The 27,925-nt window shown below is 43.6% G+C and overlaps 1 protein-coding gene across 1 annotated transcript; it reads left to right on the top strand.

Annotated features, from left to right (window-relative positions):
- Positions 1–47: 47 nt before the first annotated feature.
- On the top strand, positions 48–27,925 carry adgra3 (adhesion G protein-coupled receptor A3; the record flags this gene model as incomplete). Its single annotated transcript, XM_080519223.1, has 19 exons — positions 48–472; positions 8,439–8,510; positions 13,569–13,640; positions 19,305–19,376; positions 19,453–19,524; positions 19,630–19,790; positions 20,386–20,599; positions 20,697–20,861; positions 21,293–21,494; positions 21,590–21,739; positions 22,196–22,354; positions 22,445–22,612; positions 22,736–22,943; positions 23,137–23,345; positions 23,558–23,682; positions 23,943–24,066; positions 24,631–24,776; positions 25,419–25,514; positions 26,252–27,925. 19 exons carry the CDS (start codon positions 48–50, stop codon positions 27,696–27,698), a joined length of 4,287 nt encoding a protein of 1,428 aa, XP_080375349.1. The 3' UTR covers positions 27,699–27,925.

Genomic DNA, 27,925 nt, shown 5'->3' with positions numbered 1-27,925 from the left:
CGAGGAGAGCCGAGATTCGGTGGATTCGTCGACTCGGGAGGAAATGAATGCGGCACCGGGATGGGACGGGGATTCTAAATGAGTCGTTTTTCCAAACAAAGGAGGACACCTCTGTGGGACTGAACACCGCCGAGCAAAGGGAATGGAGGAGGAAGGCTCGCTTGAGCCAAACGTCTCGTTTTTGTCCGCCTGCGAAGTCTTCGTCTGACGGACTTCCTCCACATCCACTCTCTCCCCCCTCCCCGGGCTGCCCCGTTCCCAGGCTGAGAAAAATGAGGGTGGATCGGCTGCAGTTGTTTGTGCTCCTGCTGCTGAGTGACTTCTCGGCGCGGTCGTCCGCCTGCAAATCGTATGACGAACGCTCGAAAAGCGGTGGGAAAAGCCTGCCGTCCGACAGGAAGGTGGTCTGCAGCAACATGGAGCTCCATCAGGTGTTACCCCCGGACTCCTTCCCCAACAGGACCGTCACACTGTGAGTACACGGGGACCGCCATCTACTGTCATTTTCAAGCAGATCCTTTCACTCAAACCTAAGTAAACACAAGAGAATAAGTACCTGAAGATGGTTTCATTCCAAACACTTGCAGTCTTTTCAAAAAGTACAGATACATCCAGTCAATGTCAGCCATGCATCACGAGTTCACAGCTACACAGTCAAATGTAACATGAACCATCTGTCTTCCTGGACTGCAGCAAGTCATTTTCAGGAAGATATTCTGGCTACTAAATTAGTGCTTTACACGTGACACTTTACATCTCTGAGAGTTCACAGGCTACACAGTCAAATTCACAGTTCAGGTAACTGACCGCACTGTAGATAAATAAGCAGACTGTGTATGGCTCTTCCACATGATCCAGAGGACTCGGTTTGTTACATGAATACATTGATGGGTTCCAACTATGTCTTGTTTCTTCAGACAAACAGAAATTAGTACATTTTGTTTCCCCCCCCCCCCCCCTCAAAACCACCATACTCTGCTCTGCTGCTCATCCCTAAAATGCATATCCCTTATAAATGAGGCACAGTTCCAATGTGAATTGAACAGGCTTATTGAAATTTCCATAGACATTTTCATCGTTTTTTTTTTTTTTTCTTACGCAGAGTTTGTTAGTTCGTTCTTTAATCAAAGAAATGGTGTTCATGCAAGTCACAAAGTGACCAAACCACCACAGCTCAACATCACTCACCAGTATCGCTGATTCACTTTGCCCACATGCCCTTGTAGTACATTTCTGGCTCACCATTGAGAGCTTGACAAACCAGACATAATGACACGTAAATACACAAGTAAATAGTGAGAAACTCAGAGCTCTGCACCCTGAGCACTTGTGCTTTGTGGTGGTGAGGGATGGGGGGGGGGGGGGGGGGGGGGATATGAGCACACTGGGTCAGCATGCTGGAGTAGAAGGCAAATAAAAGACTCTGAGGAGGGAAAGAAAGGCCCAGGTCTGTTTTGGTAAGTGAAGAGTTATAGGGCCATTGCAGCACATCTAAGTGGTTTACCACAAATCACATGTACATTGGTTTAGAGCACTTTCCAGAGTTTTTAGATTTACATCTGTTTTCCAGATTGGTTTGTAGTCGTTTCAGGATAGCAATAAACTGGGGTTAGAGATTTGAGATATGCCTGATTAAGCCTCAGTGAGCAGCACTTTTTTTTCATGTAATATTTAAATATTGCTACAACCGTGTGGATATTTAGAAACAAGAATGAAGTCAGGACAGTGTAATGAGGGAGGAGCTGTACACCAAGCGGCAACTTAACGGTTAAGAATCAACCACTATTACACATTTTCAAACAGGATCCCAGTCCTTTTAGGAGGGGATGTTTAGGATGGCTCTTGGTGAAAATGACACTATCTGGTAAGACAGTGGCACAATAGTTTGTAACTAATTATAATTAAGATTCAGTGTGTGTGTGTGTGTGTGTGTGTGTGTGGTCTTTGCAAGTAATATTAGGCAATTGTTTTTTTTTCTTAACTATCACATACTAAGAGGAGAGCTTTTCTTTTTCTACTTGGGATTGGATCAAACATCTTAAAAGTTCTAACTTCCCCTCCACACATAAATGCACCATTCGCTGCCATTTTCTTGTGTTACGTGTCTGCGACTAAATATTTACACAGAACACAGGTGAAAGGGTCCCATTACCTGGAAATGTCTTCATATGTGCTTTGTTCAAGGGACGATTGCGAGATTTCTTCTGGAAAGAAACATCTCAATAAGTCTTTCTCAAATCAACTATCTTTTTATAATTCTAGTTACATTTGTTATAAAGGTAGAAATATGTCTGTTTTAATTGTGGTTGCCCTGAATTCTTGAAAGTATTTGCTGTTGAGTGTGTAGTGAACTTGGAATTTGTCATCTTGTATTGAGAGCGATGGACAAGAGCTTGAATCGCATGATTTTAAACCAAGCTCCAAACGAGATAATTGGAGAGACCAGGCAGGAACGAGACTCTAAGAAATCTCCCTATCCTCTCTTTTTACATACCTGTCAATATATGTTGACATCAATAGGAAGAAAACAACTGAGCTAACGGAGGGGAACGTCTTCACAGCTCCCTGTGGACACAAGTACCAGTGAAACGGTAATTTTGGTTGACTGCACAGTTTTCGGGTGTTAATTTATGGCTTGTAAAATCAGCGCGCCCTCCCGGAGGGGTGTGTCAGGTCTGTTTTACTGCACTTCGGCGTCTTGCGGTGGGTTGACCGTGGCCTGGTCACAGCTGGTGTGGACTGCAGCGAGCTGAGACAGGAGTCTGCTGCCGTGAGAACCCTCTCCCAGACTGGAAAATGATCAGCCCCGATTTCTCCTTGTTAAGCTCAGAGTAGATCCCACCCATTTCAGCTGCTCGCTCTTTATGTCTGGGCTTGAAATAACTCCAGGAAAGGTAATTATCTAAGTGGATATGAATTGTGGTAGCAACTCAAGTGTGTGATTTTGTTCTTTTTTTTTTTTCCAGGAATTGGAGGACAAAACTAAAAGTTTGGTCGTTAAAATGAACAAAGATCTATGATTCGAACTACACAGGAATGGAGTCTGTACTCTTGACTTTCCATTTTAAAACAATTACATGAATTGCAATATTTAAACTACGTCATGCTACTCACTGTCTGCCCAGCTTGCCACTCCTGTTGAATATAAATTGAATCTGTTCTTTGAAAGCCATTCCAATCATTTCAATTCTTATTTTTACTTTAACGTCTAATTTTATTATCTCCAAAAATCTACGACATATTTTAACACAGGCTCATCATTCAGAAATAGGCCAGATCTTTTCCCAAAGCTCTTGATTTACTTTGGCAACGCGTCATTGTTAAAAACTCTATTAAATGTGCTTGTTTGGATAAAATGATGGGTGGCATGGGAATTTTTTTTTCCTCTGAGTACTTCACTGTATGGAAAAAGCAAAGTGAGCAATGCATTCCCCGCATTTGTGCTCCCTCAATAATACCACATGCCTTAGTAATCCGAGAGGAAATGACACAAATGTGTTTACAGCTGGCCTGTCCTCCCATGTCAGTGTGGGCCGCGGCTAACATACGAGGGGCTGAATGTAACCTTTACCTCTCGCGGAGCAATAAAATCGGTTGCGCGAGTAGCCTGTATGGGTGTGTACGTGACTGTTTATTTCTGTGTAAGTGCTTTGGTTTCAGCCGGCATCACCACACAGATGCAAAGTGCCTATATTTAAGCTTTCTTGACTCTCGGCTCACATTTCCTCACGAGGCTTCTTTTGGCACAATCGGGATCTATTCATAGGAGCACCTGGGCTGGCCAGTGCACATGAACACACCTGGTTTTTGGCCCTCCGTAGAGCAGCGCAGGATTAATGTCAGGAAGAAAGCAGGGATTTCCTCCCTTGCTGTGGGGAGAAAAAAAGTGGGCTCGATTTGATGACACATCCGAGCGCAGTAAAGCGTCTTGTTTTACAGCAGTGCAAACTGGGAGTTCAGGCTACTCTCATCTGGTTTCCTTGAGATTTCACTTCCTTTCAGGCATGCCCGTAGAATTGGATTACAGGTGTTAAAAATATTAAAAAGATTCTAAATTCAGGCACATGGGTCTCAAGTGTGGTCGGGCCAGCGTGCTCATCGTCTCATTTATTTTTCTGTGTCATGCCAGGAGCCTTTGAAGAGCCTGTGTAACATATACACAGGTGTCTGCTGTCATGCATGTCCTGAGATGATTTTTTCCCCCTGCTCCCGAGGCAAGCTGTCAGTCCAAAGGAATGCTCCTGTTTTTTTCATACAAAAGACAGCGAAAATCCAGAAGGCGAAACACTGACAGCTGCTCATCTTGTCAGTTTGCGGGGCTTATTTCACAGACCAGTTGAGCTTTGACCTTCCCATGTTGCCTTGAGTATATTCTAATTCCAGACAAGAAAATCGGCTCCGTGCATGAACATGAACTACACACAGTGCCCATCTGTCTGCGTCCATATTCCTGCTCATCCTGGTTTTATCCCACTGTTTGCTTGGTGGATATTTTTTTTTTTCCATTCAAGCACAGCTTGAGCTTTATCAAATGTTCGACCTGTTGAATGTTAAAACAAGATGTTATAAGGCCCACAATTTACAAGAGTGAATGGGTCCAAGAAATTCTGGATTACCACTACCATTTTGAGCTCACCCCCAACTCAAATGAATCCCTATAGAAGATCTGATATCCCCTCAGCAACATTGGGGGGGGGGGCTTTTACACTTTTGATGTCCAGTTGTGGTACCTGGATCATTTGTGAAATAACTAAATGTCTGTGAGAATTACTTTGGCATGTTACAGCACCTCAGGCAGTAGACCTGTTTCTTTTCCACCTGAGCTAAAGGTTTGCTTTTTCATGCTTTATACTCAGAGGAAGTGATCCTCGAAGGGTTTTTGTGAGCTCAACTGCAGCTTGAAACTTATTTGAAAACCTGCTGAAAAGTTGCAGATCTCAGCGCTGGAGAGTTCTTTGTCTGAAAGCCTCCTGAGCATAAAGAAAGTGTTGAGAGAGCACCACTTGGCTTTGTCCTTGAAGCATGATGTGCCCATGAGGAGAGTGAGTGGTTGTGGATGTCCATTAGCTGCCTTTTCCTGGATATAGCATAACGTTTTTTTTTTCCTTTTCGGAAGGCATATTTTCTGAAACAAAATACAAGATAGGATTGGTTTAAGTAGCAGCGTATTGACTCACCTGAAATGAAGATGACATCTTGGCTTGTGCATTTTGCTGCTTTGTTACCAAGAGTGTAATTTCTGGTTTTAGAGACCATTTTTTCCCCCAACAAATGTCACCAAGATTTATTGTATATGTATCAGTTGACAGGATGTGAGATTTGCTAGTTTCCCCCCCTGCAGCTTGTTCTTGCCTTGAGCTAAAGCAGGTCTTATCTATGCATCAAGATAAGGGAGACCCCCCCCCCCACCCCATCGTCTGAGGCCAAGCCAGGGGAAATTTCAGAGCCTAGTCCTCAGTCAGGAGACCTCAGGCTGACTTCCAGAGACAGAATGAAGGCGAGGGAAATGGACGATCTAGTTTCATCCCACCTGAATGCAATAGAGACGCTAGTAGGTAGAGACCATGATTTTCGGTTTAGTTTTCTGCATTTTGGTGGGGCTTTAAGTTAACACTCCACTGCAAGAGTGTGAAGAAGACTTAGTTTTGTGGCCAAAGTGGAGCAGTTTCCAGCATACCGAGGTCATACTCCTGTCATGAGGAAGAGGGAGGGACAGGCTATAGTGGGAAGGGGGGCATGCAAAGAAGGGAGGAGTGAAGAAAAGCCAAGACATGAATGGCTGAATGGCTCATGACTCCCCAGAGAATGGCCTCTGACAGACTTTTCTTGATGATGTGGAGAGTTACAGGGCTTGAAATGTGCTTTTGTGTGACAGGACACCAATAAGTTACGATCTTTTTTTAACAACTACGTGCCATTAATTTCTGTTGCACGGTGCAAAGGACAAACCCCAATTCCCATCTATCCATCCATCCACTCCAGTTTAATTTGTTTTCACATTGTTTATACCCATCGATACATGCAGGACTAGTGTGCATGTAGGCCCGATCAGACCTGGCGTTAACATGCATATCAGGTGATCCGAACAGAGCTGGTGAACCCTGATGCAGACCATTTCCACTTTTCCGAAAATCAATGTTCTTTTCTATAATGTCTTTGAAAAGTTGCAACGACTGTATAACTTAGACTGGCCATTCTCTTAAACAAAGACAAGGCACACAGTGATGACATTTAAATATGACTTGTTGTCCTGCGACACCACTACGCCGGGATGCATTTGCTACGCATGCTGTTCACACTACAAAACCTATGTGGTCCGATGCGTCCCGAACAACCCCGGGAAGTGGTTTGAATGAGCGTGCTTTGGTGCCTGTTCACGCTTTTATTTAGGGCTCACCACTTGTGATCAAATCACCCGAAGTGCATGTTGACACCAGATCTAAATGAGCCCTGTGTTGGATTCTGTCAGCTTGGCTCATGTGATTTGAACCCAGGACCGCTATAAATGGGAAATTTTGCAAGTGCGGTCCATTCCAGAAATCAGCTTTGCGGCTTAGTTTCAGTGTGAAAAATGATATTTGAGTAACGTTAAGGTAGATGACTCCAGGCAAATTTTTGCGCACAAATTTAAGAGGTTACTAATCCATCATGGAAAGACATCACACACATTCACAACTACAGACAATCATGAGTCACCAACTCAACTAACAAGCATTGCTTTGCATTGTGGAATGAAGTCAAAGCACCTGCAGCTCACAAACGTACAGGCAGACATATGATTGCCACACACCAAGGCTCCAAATCCACTACCGAGCAGTCTTTTCACTGTGCGGTCTGACTGAAAACCACATTCCAGAATTCATATCCTCTGTGGTAAATGCATCATTTTGGTATGTTCAGGATTTATATCTATAAAACCCTTTTGCGACCACAGTCTTGGGAGGCTCAAGCAGCTCTGCCTATATCATCAGATCATGCGAATACAGGCCAATGCTAGAATCTGCCGTGTTGTATATCATCATGTCTTAACATGTACTGTTTGAGCTTTCAGAACCCGTTAAAACACTGGATCTGTTTGTGTGTGTTTTCGCTCTGTGCGGCTGGAAGCCAAACAGCAAATCTAGTGATTCTCCCCTGTCCAACCCTGTAATAAAACAACCCCTCAACACTCTGTAATGACTCCAATCTGGCCCCTGGTTGTGGTGCCACTCGCATGTATATCACCTACCACATCCCCTCCCTATTGGCTAAAAAACATCTGCTAACCACAAAGTCCCTGCTTTGGTTTTCCGCTGGGAGTTAACAACGCTATTGGTTTCCCAGACCCTTGGGTAATAGTTTTGGTATAGAGACCAGGACGCTTGGGGACATGGGGAGAGAGAGTGACGCTTTACTTGGGACGCTTGTATGCAGTAAATTAGCTTTGCCGAGAAAATAAAATGGATAATAAAGTGTGGTTTATTACCTCGAGGGGAAGTTATCAAGAGTATACATTTGCACTTAAGTCTTTCTCATGGTCTCCTTTTTTTCTGTGGTGATAAATTTAAACAAGCCTATAATATTTTGACAGGATTAGTAATTGTAAGTGAATATTTGAGACACTGACTTTATTAGTTTTTTCAGTACATTTCCTACACATACGGTTGTTGATTTATATCTCTGTATTTAATCCAGCATTACCTGTGATTGATCCTCACGTAATGCTCTCTCTGAGTATACTGAGAATGTGTTTTTGTTTAAGTATACTTTCCATAAACAGAGACAACTCCTTATGGAGAAGTAACCCCAATTAAATATTTGGTTTGGTTTGGTTTTTCATTGCCGTACTGAATAAGCAATCGTCTGTTTTCGTGCTAGTTTCATGTCTAATGTGCCATCAAAGAGTCAACACTGCTCCAAATATGATACTTTGACCCGTTTAAGTCCTCAGATTTCTTTCTAAATCTCTGTCTTATTTTCAGTCTGGAGCAAACGGGTGATGCAAAAGGAAAGGAATAACTCTGTTGATGTTCAAGCTGTTCCTTTGTCAGATCTCTTCTTTGTATTGGGCAACACTCCGAAGGACAAAGAGTGAGATTTGATATTGTTATCTGTCAACAAGTATCATTGAGACATTATTCCACACGAAATCCCTCCGACTCCACCTTCAGGTTTAATGAAGCCATTCCTCGCTCGTGTTTTTAATGTTGTGAAAGCTGGCACCAGCAGAAATTAAACTGGACTTGGTGTGATAAGTTGACACTAATACCTTACCTGCAATTGGCATGCAACACAGTATTTTGGAAATTGAAGTTTTAGTGCAATAATACTTTACACAGCACTTCTTTTTTTTTTTTACCATAGCTGACATCCCTTTGTGAAATTGATTCATATGAATGTGATGTGCACTGAATTTCTTTTGCTCTCTGGCTTATATTTATAATTTATTTTCTCAACAGGATTCTAAACAACAATAAAATTCAAGAACTCCGAAATGGATCTTTCTTCGGACTGTCTGCTTTGGAGAAATTGTAAGTACTTGGGTTTTTTGTGTTGTTTTTCAGCTTGTAATTCAATGAGAGCAATGATGTGTGAGTGTTTACAGCAATAGATCCCATCGTATTTAAAGTGAATTTGTGGCCTTGGGTTAAGATTCGCAGCCTCACAAAGGAGGAAATCTCTCTTTATTTCCTTTTGGCAAAGCAAACAGAGGCCTGTGATATATCGCCAATGCACTTCACACATGTGGGGCTTGAGACCTGTTGTCAAAACCCCTTGCACTATTCCATATTGTATACAGCAGTGCTATAGCAGGCGCTATCCATCACTCTGCAAGTGCAGTTTTGGTTTGTGCAGCAGGAAGTTTGTACAGCACACTTTGGCGTCATGCCAGTGGAGCATCCAGGTCACAGAAAATATGAAGGCATCTGTACAGCACTTAGCTTCAGTTGAGGATGGGCGTCTATGGTGGAACACGGGATTGCACAAGAAAGGGCTAATTATAGGTATAGCCCCGAGGGTTGGTAGTTGTCTGCCTGGTGACATCCTCTTTAACATACAGCTGCTTGGGTAATCGCAAAGAGTGACATAAAAGATCAGTAACTGCTTCTTCATAATATAATAATGATGGCAGCTATTAAAGTCTATAAAGTAAAAAGCACTTCATCGTGGAAGCATTACGGAAGGAAAAGGGGAACTCTGAAGTCATTTAGACTTCAGAGCCTAAATGACTCTGTTCTTCGGGATTCCTTTAACAATGGAGAGCTGTCATTCATGCCATGTGAGTCTTGAGAGATTGGAATGTCATCATTCCTGCAGAGGATTCAAGAAAATGGCTGTGGGCCTGCACAAATGGGCCACGGGTGATTTATCACTCGGGAATGGCTCCATGCAGATAAAATAACCAGACCATTAATGGCCCTGCTTTTACCCAAGGCTACAATAACACATGACTGCATTGATATGGAATTCTGAGAGCTTGTTTGCTTTACCATTCTTCTCAGTCTGGTTCAGAAAGCAATAATATAGAGGAGGTTTGAGGCAGAATTGGCTACATTTAAATGAGTAATATCACCTTTGAGAAATGATTCAGATATAAATCTGCCCCCAGACTTTTGGTATCATTTGTCACACATGCCTATTGTTATTTTGTTTTATAATAAAATAAAAAATAAAAAACCTACAGACAAAGAACTCTCCCATAACACTGTTTTTAAGTCTGCTCCTCTGTTATTAAATCATTCGTCTCCTGTGATTGTTTATAGATTTGTAGGAGAACTCTGTGGGCTCTCGAATAGGCTCAGTTTCTGAAGCTAACGCTGACACGTTAAACATGAAGTCGTGCACTGAATGTGTGAGAGAAAAAAAAAATCTTTGATCTCTCTTTCCCAAGAAAGCCTTCAAGGCACTTGTGTATTGTGCCTCTGAATGGTCAGTCGCTTTGGTTGTAAACTCTGTTCTCCCCGTCGTTACGTCAATCCACTGGCAAGTTTACCTCCACAGCCAGCTCCCATTGTGCCCAGCAGACCTCACGCCACTACGGTCCACCCTCAACCACTGAAGCCAGATCTCTAGATGGCTTTCTTGCTTTTGTCATTGTAATGAGGCCAAGCCGAGGCCAGAGGTGTGAGCAGAGCAACACACACACACACACACACACACACACACACACACACACACACACACACACACACACACACACACACACACACACACACACACACACACACACACACACACACACACACACACACACACACACACACACACACACACACACACACACACACACACACACACACACACACACACACACACACACACACACACACACACACACACACTATGTATGCTGAGGCCTCTCCTGCTCTGAAATGTTCCTTCCCTCCCTCCTTAAATCACACTCGTTCCTCTCAAAGAGGAGAGAAAATGCAGTATTAGTCTATTTGAATGCTCCATTTTGTCTTGTACCTCTCCCTCCTCCTGCTTCCACAGCTACCCCCCCCCCTTTTTTTTTCCCCCCTCTCATGTTGTCCACAAAGAAACTCTCCCTAATTTGGACTGCCTAAGTGCAGTGGTGAGGACCGAGACAGCAGCTGGCTGTGAGTGCCAGAGAGGGGTAGAGAATCGATTACGCCTATCCGGGCACTCCGCGTGAAATTGCAAAGTAACTGTGGAGACCGTTGTGTTTTGCCAGGGCCAAAGGTGTCCCTGCTTAGAAAAAAGCCACACAGAATCCCCCATTATCATTCTCCTCATAGAAATGGAAGCCAGGCGAGGCGACTGTCACATGCTAATTCCTTTCTAAATCCACTGCTGCGGAGGAATGCTCATTGTTGTAGGATAACGGCACTAGTATGTGGCGTATTCCAGAGGACTGACTATTGTCAGCTATGAATAATTAAAAAAACAAAAAACAAATGTTATCAATAAATTAAAGTTGGAATGAAATGGTGGTTGTGAATTTGCCCAGAAAAGAAAATGCAAGTGAAGAAACTTAGAATAATAATCATTGTGATACTGAGTTTTATACACGTTTTCTTTGCAAACAATTAGCTACTACAGGATGCCAGAACCAATCAAGATCAATGATTTTGGTGGTTTTACACCATTTCTCTTAAGTGAAAATATACCGCAAGTCATCAAAATCATCAGTCCATGTGTTGCATTTTCATTTTAGTGTAAACAGCACACTTTGGAGGATTGTCTATGTACTTCTATAAATGTCTACAGCGGTAAAGCCATACTGCACTTTGGTATCAGCTTGAAAGCAGTCCTGGAAATATCCGCCAAACCCCCCAACTGGAGCATGTTGGGAAACCCTGGAGTTTTCTTCCTGCAGTCAACAGTTGCCAGGTCATGTGTGGTCTTTGGTTAAACATGGACACGTTTGTTTCTGACTCCTCATATTTTATCCACAAATATTGGAAGAGTACAGAACCGCAGTCTCTTTTCTTTGTTTATAGTGGCGGGCCTCAATGACAATTTAGCAACCTCTCAAATGTGAATGATATTAGATTTGATGTTAGAACTCCTGTAAATGCTGTTTTGTTGAGGAGTCAGTAAACCGAACCTAATTCTTCGGAGGGCACATTTCACCACAGGGTTAAAGCAGCTCTATACTGTGATTTTTGCCGTCTCATCAAAAATATGCGACAGTGTTTTTGACTATGGCTTCCAGTGAAAAGGGTTGGCAGAATACAGATGTTCCTGATGAGTAAATATGTTCACGAATCCAAAAATTTAACTGAGACTAGTCACCTCATCCAGAAATGGCAAAACTTAACAGTTACTATAAAACACTCCAAATGAAGCCCAGTTTCTAGTGAGGCATTTTAAAAATTGTCCCAAAATACTGAAGCCTTTAATCACAACCTTCAACAGCCATATCAGTTTTTCACATTTTCAGACACTTTGTGTTGGATGGACATAAATAAATATCATTTCGCATCCATGTACTCTGATTAAACAAGTTCCAAATGTTCAACCAAGTCATCTGTAATCTCTAACCATATCAGAAATTTGACGGCCGTCGTCTCACTACAAAGCACGTCCCAACTGCAGTCGCTTTAAACTAACTGCTTGAATCTCTATTATGCCTGAGTTATTTATGTCTTGAATGCACAGGTGGTGTACATGGTCGACGTACAGAATAGCATATCATATATCATTTTTGTGTATTTAAATCAGTCGTAGTGGTCGTCACTTCCGATTAAGTGGTGGGCAACATCTTGCAGAGCAAATTTACTGTCGTACCCGATTTTATTGAATCACATTGCCCATGTAGCAGGTATAAACTTAAAGAATTGCTATATTTGCCTCGAGACTAAAGGAAAAAGCACTTACGTTTGTGAAACCTGTGCGGCCTCCACACCTGGCTCTCACTGTTCATCAGGAACCTCTAAGAATATTTTTGATTTCTATGTCCTGACCCCTCATTTTTCACTCGCCACTACTTCACAGGGAAGTTTTTTCTTTTCTTTTCTTTTTTTTTTTAACAAGCAATAGATTTTCTTTGTCTGTGACTTATCTGTGGCCACCTACCCACCTCCAGATGACAGTTCCTTGACATCAAACGGGCAGAGTTACCCAAAGGCCCTTTGTGTGGGCTCAGGTGGTGACTAAAGAGCCTCCTGTAATGAGTGACTAGGCAGTGCCAGCACAGGTGAGCGCCGCAGGAATTCTGTGACCACGAGCCTTTGAACCTCTGGTGAGGGATGCTGTATGTGTGTGTGTGTGTCAGAGAGAGAGGGAGGGAGCCGCAGTGCGCCTTTGAGGGTCAGATCATCAGTGGTAGCAGATGTGTACTGATGACGGGTTGTTGAGCTCGGAGGAGATCTGGGTGTTATGGTTGGGATTAAAAAAAAAAAAAATGCACATACAGGTGTTGTAAGTGTATTGTTCAGGGCGGTGATAGTCTTTCATTTCAAAATCATTTCTTTACAAATTGGTAAAAACAAACATTTTATCGCCACCTCAAAGGATATAGGGCTCCGCATTTGATACAATTCAACATTACTGTTGAATTGTATCAAAAATGTTTTCTATTACAAAAACATTCTATTGAAACATGCCTTTTTACTCCTGACTTTAATGTAAGTTTAACATTGAGGTTAAGGCTCCATTTACACAGTGCTCAGTGCTCAGATCCACTGGAAATGGAACTTATTCAAAATCCTAACCTCCATCTTTTCGCTGATAAAGACCTTCAACAGTCCTGTCTGTTTTGATGTACAAGTCATATCTGACTATAAATTGCAGTTATGAAAAAAACTATAGTTGGACTTTAGTAAAGACATAATTAAAACATCTCAAATGAGAAATGCTGTTGATTATATAGTAAATACATTTTAAATCCAGACTGCATCATTCTGTGTTTCTCAGATGTCTCTTTTGTGTGATTATTACCCTTCCAAAAGTAAAAAAAAAAAAAGGTTGTGAACAGGAAATTTGTAACCTTTAACCCTAAAACTTTTAGAACTCTGATTAGTGGAGCTGTTGCAGCTCTGCTTTGTTTTTGTCTGAAATACTCATGACCTCAAATCTGTTGTTTTATTTTTGTTGTTGTTGTTTTTTCTCTCCTCCCACAGGGACCTGCGGAGTAACATGATCAGTCGTATTGAATCAGGCGCCTTTCTTGGCTTGCCGGCACTAAAAAGACTGTGAGTATTGGTGGAGTTTTTGCCGCTTCACTGTCTCTTTAATGTGGTTTCCCAAAGTGTGCATGTACCCTCAGGAAATTTCAGAGGTTTTTTTTCCCCCCCCCTTACTTTTTTTTTTTTTTTTTTTGCACCAGCTAAAGATTTGAATTCCAACTTTTGAAAGATTATGTTACACTTTAATCATATTCCATGTGAGGAGAGTAGTAGTTCATGAATACTAGGTAGAGACAGCTTCTATCACTTTTCTACTAAACACATAGTTTTGTTTTCTATAAATACCTCCGTTTCACATTTCTACAAGATTATATCTCAACAAATGATCATCACAGGTGCCTTGTTTTTGTTTTCTTTTGAACATGTAGTTATATTATGTTACAAACTGGTTATAAGAGGCATTTTTAAAAGAAGGTCGCAAATTAAGAAAAGTTGGAACTAATTGTTGTTTTGATAAGTGACTGGTTGCATATATTGTGCTCAGATCCTAGTTTATTTCAATCTTGTGTGTGTGTGCATTCTAAGTTGATCCAGTGTCCATAGGGGAGTTTGGTCAAGAGCGGTCTATTTCCACTACCTTGTTTTGTCTGGCCCTGTGCCAGAGACCACTGCAGACAGTGTGAGGCCTTATATATGTTCACACACTCTGAGGAGGAGGAGGAGGGGTTGTATCAACATGTGTGAGATGTCTGCAAACCTTTCTGTGGGGATAATTTCAATACATGGAATATGTAAAGCTACAAGTTTATGTACCAGGTCAGATGTAATCATGTCGATGTGTGTTCCCCATTGTGTGTATGTTCGAGTGTGTGTGTGTGCGCGGCTGGGTGAGAGCGAGCGCACAGCATGAATTGGAATCATCTGACAGTAGCCGGTGGCTGCCAACACAAACTCGAGCTTGGCTGCTGTTGTGGAGCAATAAGAGCGAGACAGGAAGGCAGTCGGCTCCTTGGCTCCAACCCGACCTCGTTTCCCACTCCTCCCCCCAATGCATATTCATGCCACAATCACAAAGATCCATGTTACTCTCTATGTCTTCTGCATATTAATATACGCACGGCCACACACTCATGCACAAGTTATTCCTGAAACACTCTCCATAACACCAGAGATCTGTAATCTCGTATGGAAATGCTTATTCTAGAGTACAATTTTGCACGTTTTGCCTCAGGGGCAGCAAAGTTTAATTGGCCTCACCTCCCATCTGAGTTAATTTCAAAGGGTAGTTGTCAGTCACTGAGCTGTGAAAAGGAAGGAGCGCAGAAAAGAAGAGAGTAAAGGAGACGATGAGGCAGAGCCGGACCATGGGAATGTAAACATCGAAGCCCCGGCATCAAGGGTTGGCATTCACAGCTATGTATTCACTCTGCTTTTTTCAAAAAAAAAATTTTGGGGGGGGGGGGAAATAGGAGTAGAGTTATTTGGCTGCAAGGAATGCTCAAAAATAGATGGTCTTTTACCATTGTTTGTGGCATTCTGATGTCATAACTTTCGCCAGGGTCTTGAAAAGCCTGAAAAAGTTATGGTGCTTGGCACATAGCGCACTAGCCCTTATCTTTGACTCTTCTCAAGCCAGTGTTTACTCCCCCCCATCTGTCTGTCTACCTCTCCTCACAGCATTGCCTAATTAGAGTTTTCCCTCATTTCAGGACGTGCCATTTGGAGGGTTGATTTATCTTGTATGCCTTGTCGCAGAGCTTTGACAAGGGCGTTTAATGTGAAGGCTGCAGGAGTTGGGATAATGTGGGTCCTTCACATCAGACATTACTCTTGTTGCATTGGAAAACAGCTCTTAAATTAACACATCTGACAGGGAAAATTGTGTTGAAGGAAGTTTAAAACAAGTTTGTAATTTAGATTGCTATCATCTCGACTCTTTGATCAGCGTACCAGAGAGCTCACGGCTTTGTATTTTCCATTTGAGGATATTTAAAATTTATCACATCTATCATAATGTAGTTTTTATCATATCGTCTATAGCTTATGAAAAACTTTAGAAGCTCTAACGATTACATAACATGGCTCTCATCAAACGTCACTAACACTGGACTATGGATAAGATTGGATATAGTTTTTGCTGAGAACATCCCTGCTTCATCAGGCCTACTCATTTCAAACTCATCAATCCCACATTCAGTTTTTTTTGGAGAATATACTGCACATAACACATGTTTACAACATTTCAGTTTGACTCTAGTCTATTTATATAGCGCATAGTGCTTTACATTAAAATAGAAAAACAACAATTCCACAAGGTTTCCACATGACTATGAAACAAGACAAAAGACTGTGAGATTATCTCTGATTTGGTATTCAGATTTAGCCAGTGTGTTGAGAGAGCTGACCGCTACTACATCATCGTACAGCTCATTGTTTTTCATTTTTGTGGATGAATCTGCTGTGTTCAAGTGTATTTTTTCTCCTTGGGAGTCGTACATTTCTGACTACAACATTCATCATGTCTAAAGAAAAACAAAAAAACAATCGGTTATCATTACAAATTTAGGACTCCGTATTGGACATATAACATCAACTTCATGAAGCCTTTATCTTTAACAATCGTAGATAGACACTTCTTGTGAGGATGTTCTTCTGGTGAGATGAGTTATCTTCTAAGAACTTGCGTAATCGCAGCATCGCCAGGTGAGCAATATTAAACTGGCCTGAGTGCGGCTAGCACCAACAACAGCAACAGCCGTTAACATTTACAGCAAGAGATAATGTCATCTCAGGGCCTTGTGGCAGTTCAAACCACTCCATCGCCTTACTTCATCATGATTAGGGTTGTTTTTCCAGACTTTTGCATGCTCTCTCCAAAGCCAGCTGCTTGCAGGGGTTTTCATCTGCTATGTGCAAACTGGATGTGTTGTGTTAAAGTGAGTGCAACTGATCTTTAGGGCCAGTTGTTTGGATTACTTTTCATTTGCTGAGAGTTGGAGATGAACTTTAGGTATCTTTACTTCACACATAAACACACAATGTCCACACAGTTTTGGATGAACTAATCCATATGAATACTTCGGAGCACATGGATCACTTCGGATTCAAGCGTCTTTACTCCGCATTCCTGCAACAGCTGAATAGTCTCCTCACAGTCCTAATCACATTGAGCTATTTTTTGCCCCTGCTCTTCGTATCATTCACAGCACTGAAATAGTCCCACTGCTCTTAATTTGCTACATGTCTGTGGCTCAAAGATACGGCCAAGACTTTAAGTTAAAAAAACAAAACAAGCAAATACATACTATGATATACAGATTGATTAGGATTCTTAAATTCACAATTTAATCATGTACAAACTCGCTGAAACTATTAACAGCATTCCCCATCTTGTCTCAGGCCCTTTGATGTAGCTGTAACTATTGTATTACAATCCATGTGATAAAATAGGATGAACGTATGCCTACAGTGAGGTAACCCCCCCCGCCTCGTTCACACCAACTGTGTTATCCTTCCCATGGCACACAATGCTCGCACAAATTGGCAAGCCTGCAAAAAAGGCAGCTTTTCCTGCCTCTTCCAAGTGGAACTAATAACCTCACACAGTAAATTCCCCAGCTGCTACCTTAAGGACCAACACCAATAATTACATAAATGCTGGGATGTTAGCATATGCCTGCCAGTCATTTTCCAGGTATCACTTTGTGTTAGGATCATATTCCTGGAGCACCCTAGGATACAGTATAGCTGGTGGGTTGAGGTAATGATGTCTTTTTTTTTTTTTTTTTTTTTCCGCATTTCTTTTTCTGGCTCTTCACAGAGGCACATGTGTTACTGGGAGGCTGAGGTTTGTTTGCTTTGACTGCTATATCTCGGGATTTATATAGGTTCTTCTGTCTTGATTGCTTTTAAGATGTAGACACATAACATTTACGACCAACAGATTTAGATCTTATCAATATGTGAATGAGTGAAGCAAATTACTACATGTGGTATACAAATACAAATCTGCTGTGTACAATTTGTTTTGTTTTGTTGCTGAAAGGCTAGAAATACAGTTTCTTTTCAGCTTGCTAAACAATGTTCAAAAAGCAGGTTTTGGAGCCATTATTGCATAATATTCCCTTTTGCGCTCAATCTCGGCAAATACAGAAAACCCTATACCTTGAGATGTGACCGTGCTGTCACCTGGTGACACGATGGGGCTCTCCATGTTATCCAACTTGAAGGAAGAAGTTTAATTTGCCTTTTGCTGACTGAAGAAGTACATTCATGTGAGCTCAATGTGTCATGGCCACTTGTTACAGTTTTCAAAAGAAGAAGAGCTTGCATTGATCAAGGAAGGAAAGGCAGGAGGTCTCGATAGGGCTCTGCCGTATGTGACAAAAGTAGCGTCACCTGCTGGCAACACAAAAACTGATAAATGGATTTTACTTCTATCGTGCATTTTACCGCTTGAGCAGTCTCAAAGTGCTTTTCACGATCTGTCACATTCTCTCACACACCCGTGGTGACAGCTGCCATGCAAGATGCTCACCTACTATTGGGGCAAATTGAGATTCCTTGTCTTGCCCAAGGGAACTTTCTCACAGTGGAGGGATCTAACCACCATCTCGAGCACTGGATGACTTGATCTACACACTGAACCACAGCCATCCCTAAATGGAATTATAGATAATATGATGTTTCTACAGGACGTTAAAACTTGTAAATTGCGATTTTTACTAGTTAAAAAAAACACACAGGGAAACATACTGCCATTCACACATATGGGCAATATTGAAATCCAAATGGGCATCAAATGCATTTTTCCTCGGTGAGGAAATGCCCAACCCAGACTCAAACCAATGTCACTGAGGCGAGACTGCTTAATTCAAAGTTAATAATCCCAGGTATTACTATTTAAGTTTTATTTGAGAACCACCGGTGGACTGCAGTGTTATGACATGCAAGATTTGTATCGGCAACTGGATGTTCACATGACCCAGTTTGATCCCATTGCTACAAGTTATGTAAATCTGTTGTAGAAATAGTGAAGAAGTTACACTCAATATTTCACAGTATTACAGAAATGTTTCTCCCCTACATTCCACCCTTTCATAATCATTTCAGTCATATGCATAAGAACTCCTGCAACATTTCCACTAAAGAAAGCTCTGAGATGAAGCATTGCGCTTCACCCAGTCATCCTGACATGGAGCTTCCTGTGAATATTTCCTCCCCACAGACATTCAAACTGTTTGTACATCCAGTGTAATTCACGGCGGCGGCAGCAGCTCCTTAACCGAGGCGTCAGCAGTCTCGTACTATTTTATCTGAAGTTTGTCAGAGACATCATGTCACGTCACATCCAGAGTAGGAACATACACACTCTTGAGGCGTTTAACAGTAATCATAGGTGATTAATCACCTCCAACAGTGTTGCTCTGTCTTTGATGTGGCCGTTTTCCTGCAGGCCCATGCAGACATTATTTAAAATCACCTTGGAAGTTGTAAATCTGTCAATTTGAAGTTTTGGGATCTCTGTCTCAACCTGCATCCCTGAGACTTGGCTTTTATTTATAATCTCCGTGACTTAGACACATCTCTTCATTTTTTTTTTTCATCTTACAAAAAAAAAAAGAAAAATCCAGTCCTAATGAGACTCTCCTTTTAGACCCTTGTAGCTGTCAGGATTTTCAAAGGTATATCAAATAAACTATAATCTCCTCTTCCATGTGTGCACTACAGGGACCTGTCCAACAACAGCATCGGCTGCCTTAACGTCGACATCTTCAAGGGCCTCACCAACCTCATCCGACTGTAAGTCATTTGTCAGGTGGAAATTGCATGATGCTTGCTTGGAGATTGACTCAAATTGAACATCTTCCTTCCCCAGGAACCTTTCAGGGAACATGTTCTCGTCACTGGTTCCGGGGACTTTCGACAGCTTGGTGTCTCTGAAAGCATTGTAAGTATGATCAGGAGAGGAGTCGAAAGCGCGAGTGTGATTGATTGGTAGACTAACACATCATTTAACGGTACTTAGTAACTTAGTGTTACTTCCTCTCACCAGGGAGTTCCAGACACCTTTCCTGCTATGTGACTGCAACCTTCTGTGGCTGCTACGTTGGATAAAAGACCGAAACATTGCCGTAAAGAACACCAAGTGCTCATATCCACAGTCACTCCAGGGTCAGCTGATCACCTCCATCCGCCCAGAACTCCTCACCTGTGGTACGACCACACAGAAAAACAATTGAAACTTTTTTGGAGACATAAATTTGACACGCCAGAAGGATGGCACTCTAAAATAGTGAATATTCTTTGACACCCTTGACTGATTCATTCATCATTTCACTGACGCTTCATCTGATCTGTCATCCGTCCCCTGTCAGACATTTTGAAAAGCTGAAAAAGGACATATTGAGAAGTGAACCAAGATTATGCTGTCAAAATGGGGCACTGTCTCTTTAATTTCTTTGTTTTGGTATCAGTGAAGCTGGTATTTGGGGAACAGGGGCTTGTGCAATGACACTAGAGATAAGACAAGGGCTGCCCAGGCCACAGCTGCCTTTGTTTGTACTTGCTCATGTCTTATCAGTTTGGCACTCATCTCAGTGAGGGATTATGAAATACATGGCATAGATTTAGCCAGAGCTGGTGGCCTGACATGAATGACAAGTAGCACTAAAGTACCCAGAAATATCAGGCACCGTTTTAGCTTCCCGCTGTATCGAATTACCTCAGGAGCTGCAGAAAATCAGTACACTTTATTATTTTAACACATTTTTTTACTAGACTTAACTGATTTGCCCGTGGTTTTCCTTAGATGCACCGCTGGAGCTGCCTTCCTTCCAGTTAACTCCATCCCAACGGCAGGTAGTCTTTCAGGGAGACAGCCTGCCATTCCAGTGTCAGGCTTCCCTTGTGGCCGACGACATGCAGGTGCTTTGGTACCAGAATGGTCGCATGGTCAAGGCCGACGCGACCCAAGGAATCTTTATCGAAAAGCGCATCGTGCAGAACTGCTCCCTGATTGCAAGGTATTATGCACAATCGGCTTGCTACAGTTAATCAGGTGAGTTGCTTGGGTTGACATGTAAAGATAATTAATCCACATTTTCCTCTGTCTTCCATCAGCGCATTGACCATTTCAAACATCCAGCCTGGTTTCACAGGGAACTGGGAATGTCGCATCAGAACAAGCAGGGGCAACACCACAAGGACCGTCCACATTGTGGTGTTGCAAAGTTCAGCCAAGTACTGTGTTCCTGAACGCGTTTCCAACAACAAGGGCGAGTTCAGGTAAATATAGACACAGGCAATGGGGCATATCACTATCTGCATTAAAAAAAAAAATCTGTGCTACTTTCCCACTTTGAAACCTGAAATTCATTGTCAAAAGGCTCAAGATCAGACATATTGATGTGTTATCACTAATTTGGTTCCATTGATCAGCAAACATAATATAGTCACACAATACACCTCAATAGAGGCCTCTTTCTCTCAATATTAAAATCCTGATGATATTTCCTACCTGTTGTTGTACTGCAGTGTTGTGCAAAGAGCACCTCCTTGTGGTTAGATAGTAATATTACAGAACCACTTCTAAAAAAAGGTGATCCCTGAAGTTGCTACTGATGTGGCACACATAATGGCTGTCAGGAGACAGTGTTAAGAGGAAACTAAAACACAACATGAATGAGTAACTCAATATACATTTTTTTATCTTGTAGATGGCCACGCACCCTGGCTGGGATCAGAGCTTACCTGCCCTGCAACAGGCTGCCCTCCAGTGCAAGCAGCTACTCGGGCAGCTCTGGTGAGGAGCAGCGAGCGTGGCGCTACTGCGATCGCGAGGGACTGTGGGCGGAGGAGGACTACTCCCGCTGCCAGTTTCATAAAGATGTCACAAGATTTCTTTTTGTCATCAACCAGGTATGTGAACGCATCTACTAATGTTGTTTTCTGCGGTTTGTGCTTTCTTGATTGACGTGTTGCTTCTTCTTTCTCTTTCCGAATCTTCCTGCTAGATGCCTCTGAACGAGACCAATGTGGTTACCCGAGCCCGGCGCCTGTTGCTCTACACAATAGATGCTGCCAACTTCTCCGATAAAATGGACATTATCTTCGTGGCCGAGATGATTGAGAAGTTTGGCAAGTTTGTCGAGAGGTTTAAAGACGTGAGTTGTGCACCGCCTGTGCTTGTTTGTTCACATTTCCAAGCCAGCAGCAAGGTTGAATCGATTAATTCACAGCAGCTGTTTGTTGTCATGTTGTTTAATGAGAAAGAATGTCGCGTCGAGACTTTGGGCACAGCTGTGAGCCGACAAAAAGAAAAGTTAAGGCGTGTCTATCATGTGCTGCCGGCGAACAGCACCGATCTAATAAAAGCAGTCAAAGCTTATTAAAGTTTAGTAGTGTGACACCGTCCTTGAAATGTGTTTCCAATAGTCACTTAGCTACTTCAAGAGCCATGTCAAGCATCTTCCTTCAGTATTCATTGGATGTAGCCCAAGCACATTTGTATTTCTTGTGCTTCTATTGAAATAACTTGGTGTTTCAGCTGCTGGGTTGCTATGAATTGGCGCCATTTTTGCATTCAACTATACTAATGTTTCTGCTTTCTTGTCTCTCAGCTGGGTGAGGTGATGGTCAGCATGGCCAGTAACTTGATGCTTGCCGATGAACGAGTGCTGTGGACGGCGCAGCGTGAAGCCATGGCGTGCTCGCGCATCATCGCCTGCCTCCAGAAGATTGCCGTCTACCGCCTGGCCACGGCGCAGGCCTTCTCCTTGGTGCGCGCCATTAACACTGCGTCGGTGATCTGCATCATGTCTTTTGTTCCAGCAAAGCAGTCATTTTTATCTTTCCTTTTGCCCTCCCAGACATCCCCCAACATCGCACTAGAGGCCCACACCGTCAGGATCAACGACTGGAACGGCATGACCTGCATGTTATTCCAGAGGCCCACGCCAGAGCGCACACCTGGCCAGGATCGCCAGCTCACGTTCAAGTGCAACACCACCAGCTCTTTCTCCAGTATTCTTCACAAGGTGCCGGTTTGTTGTTGTTGCTTTTAATGCTCTTTCACTGTAACCATTTGATAGAATTGCAGCAGACATTTCTGAAATTCTGATTATTCCTGATTCTGATTTCTTGTCTTTTTCTCCCCATAGAACACCATTATTGAGGCTTCCCTGCAACTCCCACAGTCTCTCTTGACTCAGGCAGTCGTCCCTGGACAGACAGAGGACGCGATATACAAGCTCCACCTTCTGGGGTTCCGCAATGGCAAGTTCTTCCCCTCTACTGGAAACTCGTCCCACCTGGCAGACGGAGGAAAGAGGAGGAGTGTCGCCACCCCAGTCATCATGGCCAAGATAGGCAAGTCGTGTTTTTGATTTGAGGTTTTTTAGGTTTGTTTTCTATAAAATGAGGAATGATCCTGATTGAATTTGGATGACAGTAGCAATATACAAAGCTAAAGCAACCTGAGTAAAATTGAAGATCTGCACATTGAGGCTACTTCTTCAGGTATCAGAATGAAGCTCGCTTCCTTATTTGTGCCGGTCATCAGATGGCATGTCGCTGCGCATCCTGAAGACCCCTGTCAACATCACCCTGCGCCGCTTCGCTCGCGGATCGGACGCCGTGTCGGCCTCCTGGAACTTCAGCCTGGCAGGAGGTCAGGGAGGGTGGCAGAGCGACGGCTGCCGCATACTGGAGCATCACGACAACTTCACCGCCATCTCATGCAACTCCTTGGGCAACTACGGCCTGCTCATGGCAAGTTGATTCTGTGGCACAGCAACACGTGGCCATCACATTTCACTGTGGTGATCAAAGCACTGACTTTAAGTTCCTTCACTAAGCTCGTGATCTTGGTAGTTGTGGTTCATAAATTAACAGGCACTTTGTCGTGGTTGGCAGGGACTCATTGTAATGTCTGTGAGTGTGCAATTATTGTAATCGTATCTATCATCTCATCGCTATTGCAGGACCTGAGTGCTGTGGAATATTTCTCCCCGAGCATCCAGCCTCTGCACCCAGTCATCTACGCCACAGCAATTATACTCCTCCTCTGTCTGATCACCATCATTATAAGTTACATCTACCATCACAGGTAAGATTACGACATTAAAGACACCATTAACAATCTGCTGGTTGTTCACATTTAAAACCATGTAGATTTTCTTTCAGATTTTTTTTTTTTTAATTCGAAGTCATATGAAATCAGTTATGAAATCTCGTTTGTGTTTATTAATTTCAAGTACTACAACCTCAAAAAAGGTCTCGCCGATATTTTACAGTTCTGGTTTCAAATCTGAATAAAACTCCCATCTTCATTTAAATTCAGTTTTCTGCTGTCTGTCGTCCTCACAGGTCTGTCTGCGTGAGCCGCAAGTTCTGGCACATGTTGGTCAACCTCTGCTTCCACATCTCCCTCACATGTGGGGTTTTCATAGGTGGCATCAATCAGACCCGGCACTCAAGCGTGTGCCAAGCAGTGAGTATACACCACCTGTGCACGCTTTCAGCCCCCCTGCTGTGGAGGGACCCCCCCCTCCCCAGGCTTGATAGTCAGTACTTGGAAAAATGAACAAATGTTTCAGATGTTTTCAGAGGGAAACAAAGTTGAAAAAGTTGCCCCTGGCTAAGTTCATCGTGCTCATAAAGCTGGGAGATGCACAGTAAAAGATGCATTGAAAAATGCAGTAGATGGTTTCTATAGCTTGAGGCGATCTTGTAAATTTCCTCATGGTTTGTTGCGCTGAGACACTTTCCTCATTCATTTTTAATGGCACTGTATCTGGCAAGTATCGGGATTAAAATGTTGGCAGCCAGTTTATTGTTTATTGATTGAATCCCCTGTGGCATGAAGCTCAATTTTCAGCATGACACTGGCATCCCCAGCAAGAATATATTCAAACAACATGGCACTAATTAGATCTGGGATAATGGCAACGGTGGCCTGGAGGATAAATGAAACAAGCTTGTAAACACAAGATCACCAGTTCAAACCCCACTGCAGATGGGTCACCACTGATATCTCATCTTCAATCTTTTCTAGGTGGGCATCCTGCTGCATTATTCCACTCTGGCCACTGCCCTGTGGGTGGGTGTGACCGCACGCAACATTTACAAGCAGGTGACTCGCAAGGCCAAACGTTACGAGGAGTTGGACGAGCCTCCACCACCACCACGGCCGATGCTGAGGTATGATCTTTTTCACATTTCAGTCAGGAACAGTTGCACATGCCCAAAAGTTTGTGGGCGTACGTGAGAAAGTGCTGTTAAATAATAGACACAAAAGTAGAAGTAATAATTATTTGTTCTACTTGAAGACAATGCAAAGGTAATGAAGAGAAATGAAAGTAGGCTTGAGTTTGGCTTTTGCGCTCAAGCATAAACTTAACGGTGGTGTTTGAAAGTACTCTAAAACACTTTTCACGTGTAAGCACTATTCTTTCGTGGATTTAGTTCAGCTCAAATTCTTCTGTCTCTTGATATGAACCCAAACAGACTATTGTTTTCTAGTGTAACTTGATGCTTTCTTGTCAGTTTTGCATGACTGTATGTCCAAATAAAGCTATTCAAAATGTGACTTCTGTACCAGGATTTGTTCTTCCAGCAACAGTTGTCAACCCTATCAGATAAAGATACATTGCGCTATACTGAGTTACAGCAATCTTTACTTGAAGTGCGTTTTCAGTGATCTAAATGAGATATGGAGATTTTTGCTTTTTTTTTTACGTGAATTGTCCACAAGGTGTCAGTATTGAGACCTGAAACAAATCAGGGCCTCCCTGTCTGACTTGTCACTAAAGGACAGCCACCTCTTTTTACTTTCTTCTAAAGGTTCTACTTGATTGGAGGAGGGATACCAATCATCGTCTGTGGAATCACTGCAGCAGCCAACATCAAAAACTACGGCAGTCAGACCAATGCACCATAGTAAGTAGCCCCTTTATAGCTGGTAATTATGTCTAAGGTAAACCACATTTAATAAAGAAGCCTGCAAGAGCTTGTTACACTCTGTCCTCTGGAGGATTTGGCTTGGTTATCGACCAGACTGCACCGCTCAAGTGAATAATGGATATTTTTATGAGGGAAAAGTTTATTCCCCAAAGTTCTGATTATAGTGGCCTATTAATGATATGTGCATCCAAGCAACACGGCGCTGCTGCCAGTTTACTGGGAGCTCCCCCACCCGTCTCCTGGCGGTGGCAGCTGTTTAGATTGTGTAGTGTGGCCGACTAATTGAGAAATCTGGACCCGTATCTGTTTTGGATTCTTTCGAGTTTAATTAATTCCTTGCGAATAACACACATTCAGCCTCCGTTATTAAATGGAACTGGACAGGAAACTATGGAAGTGGGATGCAAATGTTTTTCAGAGTGATGACAAACATGTGGACTAAAGAAAAACAATGAAGATGAGGCGTCACTTGAAATGACTGTTTTTCGGCTCAGTTCATGCTGAAAGGTGAACCTGATATGAGAATAGGGTTTGAATAGAAGACAACCTCCTGTTTGAGAATGCTCGTATTTGTTGAATATGTTGAGAACTGAATATTAGACCCTGATAATAAAACACAAGAGTAATAGCCAGACCATCACTCCTTAGGAAGCTTTTTTCCTTTCCCCCTCCTTCTGAAATGTTTAAGTCTCATCTTTCTCTGCTTTTTCCAGTTGCTGGATGGCATGGGAGCCCAGTATCGGCGCCTTTTATGGCCCAGTCGGATTCATCATATTCGTGGACTGCATGTATTTCCTCAGCATCCTCCTCCAGTTGCGCCGGCACCCTGAACGACGTTACGAGCTCAAAGAGCCGACCGAAGAGCAGCAGCATCTGGCTTCGGCCGCGGACGAGGCGGGACCAGACGGTCCCAGCAGCCAGTGTCACCCACTCACTCTCCAGCTCCAGCCGCATGAGGCGTCGTCCTCCGCCATTTCCGCCGCGCACACCGTGCCCGCCTCGGCCCTGGAGAACGAGCACACTTTCCCGGCGCAGCTGATGGGCGCGGCGGGAGCGTTGGGCCTGTATGCAGCTCTCTGGATGTTCGGTGCCATGGCGGTGTCACAGGAGCATCCTTTCGACCTCGCCTTCACCTGCCTGTTTGGGGTGGCTGCTCTGGCGCTGGGGGCGTTCATGGTGGCCCATCACTGTGTCAACCGACAAGACATGAGGCGCTACTGGTCCCAGTCGTGTTGCTCCGGGAGGCGAGCGTACTCCGCACAGGAGGACGTCCTTCTGCCTCAGCCTGGCGTGGCCATGACCTCCACGGCAGGATCCGATAACAAGGCAGATGGGGAGTCGACCAGGTGCGGTCCAAGCAGCGCGGACTCTTCCTACACGAATAAAAGTGCCCCGAGCATGCGGGCGTCCGCCCACGGCAGCAAGCTCACCAACCTGCACGCAGAGGCGGCTCAATGCAAGTCCACCTCTGTACCGCCGGCGGCCAACGGCACCGCCATTTTGGACAACAGCCTCACCGAGCACTCGCTCGACAATGAAATCAAAATGCACGTGGCGCCGGTGGAGGTGCAGTTCCGCCCGGTGAACAACATCGGCAATCCGGTGCCCGTCAGCAATGGACACACGGGGCGGCATCACAAAAACCGAGCGCGATCACACAGGGCGAGTCGGCTCACCGTGCTGCGCGAGTACGCCTACGACGTGCCGACGAGCGTGGACGGCAGCGTGCAGAGCGCCCCGCACAGGAGACACCACCATTACGACATGGCGGCTCGCAACAGCCGGCGCGCCGCCTACATGGCCTACAGGGAGCGGCATCAGAGCCAGCTGCAGCAGGACAGCAGCGACAGCACCAGCCTGCCGCGGCGCTCCCGCTACTCCGAGAAAGGAAGCATCAGCCCACCGGGGAGCGGGACCGTGGTGACCGTAGAAACTGAGCAAATGGCCTCCCCTGCGGCGTCGAGCTCAAGTAAAGACTCCGGTCCTGTAAAGAAGCACGGCAGCACGGAGCTGGAGAGCCAGGCCAAGTCGTATGGGCTCAACCTGGTCGCTCAGAACGGCGGCACACTGAAAGAAAACGGACAAGCAGTGCCTTTGATGAACCCCGACAGCGCTGCGAGTATAAAAACTGGCTTGTGGAAACATGAAACTACTGTGTAGCAACAGTTTCCATCCCAAAGACTGCACAGCAATAATACGCTCACATTGTTCAACTGTGAAATGTCTTCTTTTATTTCATTTGATTGTACAATTCTTTTGTGAAAAAGAGATAATTATTTGATTATTAGCCAAAAAGCTGCCACTGAACTGTTGTTGTAGATACGTTTTTTGTAAATGTTCTATTTTTGATATTTTTAATCCGCCACCATCGGAGGTTTTTACGTCAC

The sequence above is a fragment of the Blennius ocellaris genome (genome assembly GCF_963422515.1).
Source record: "Blennius ocellaris genome assembly, chromosome: 23".
In the NCBI taxonomy this organism is placed as follows: Eukaryota; Metazoa; Chordata; class Actinopteri; order Blenniiformes; family Blenniidae; genus Blennius; species Blennius ocellaris.
Note: the sequence above shows the minus strand (reverse complement) of the source record. Positions and strands in the feature narration are given on the sequence as shown.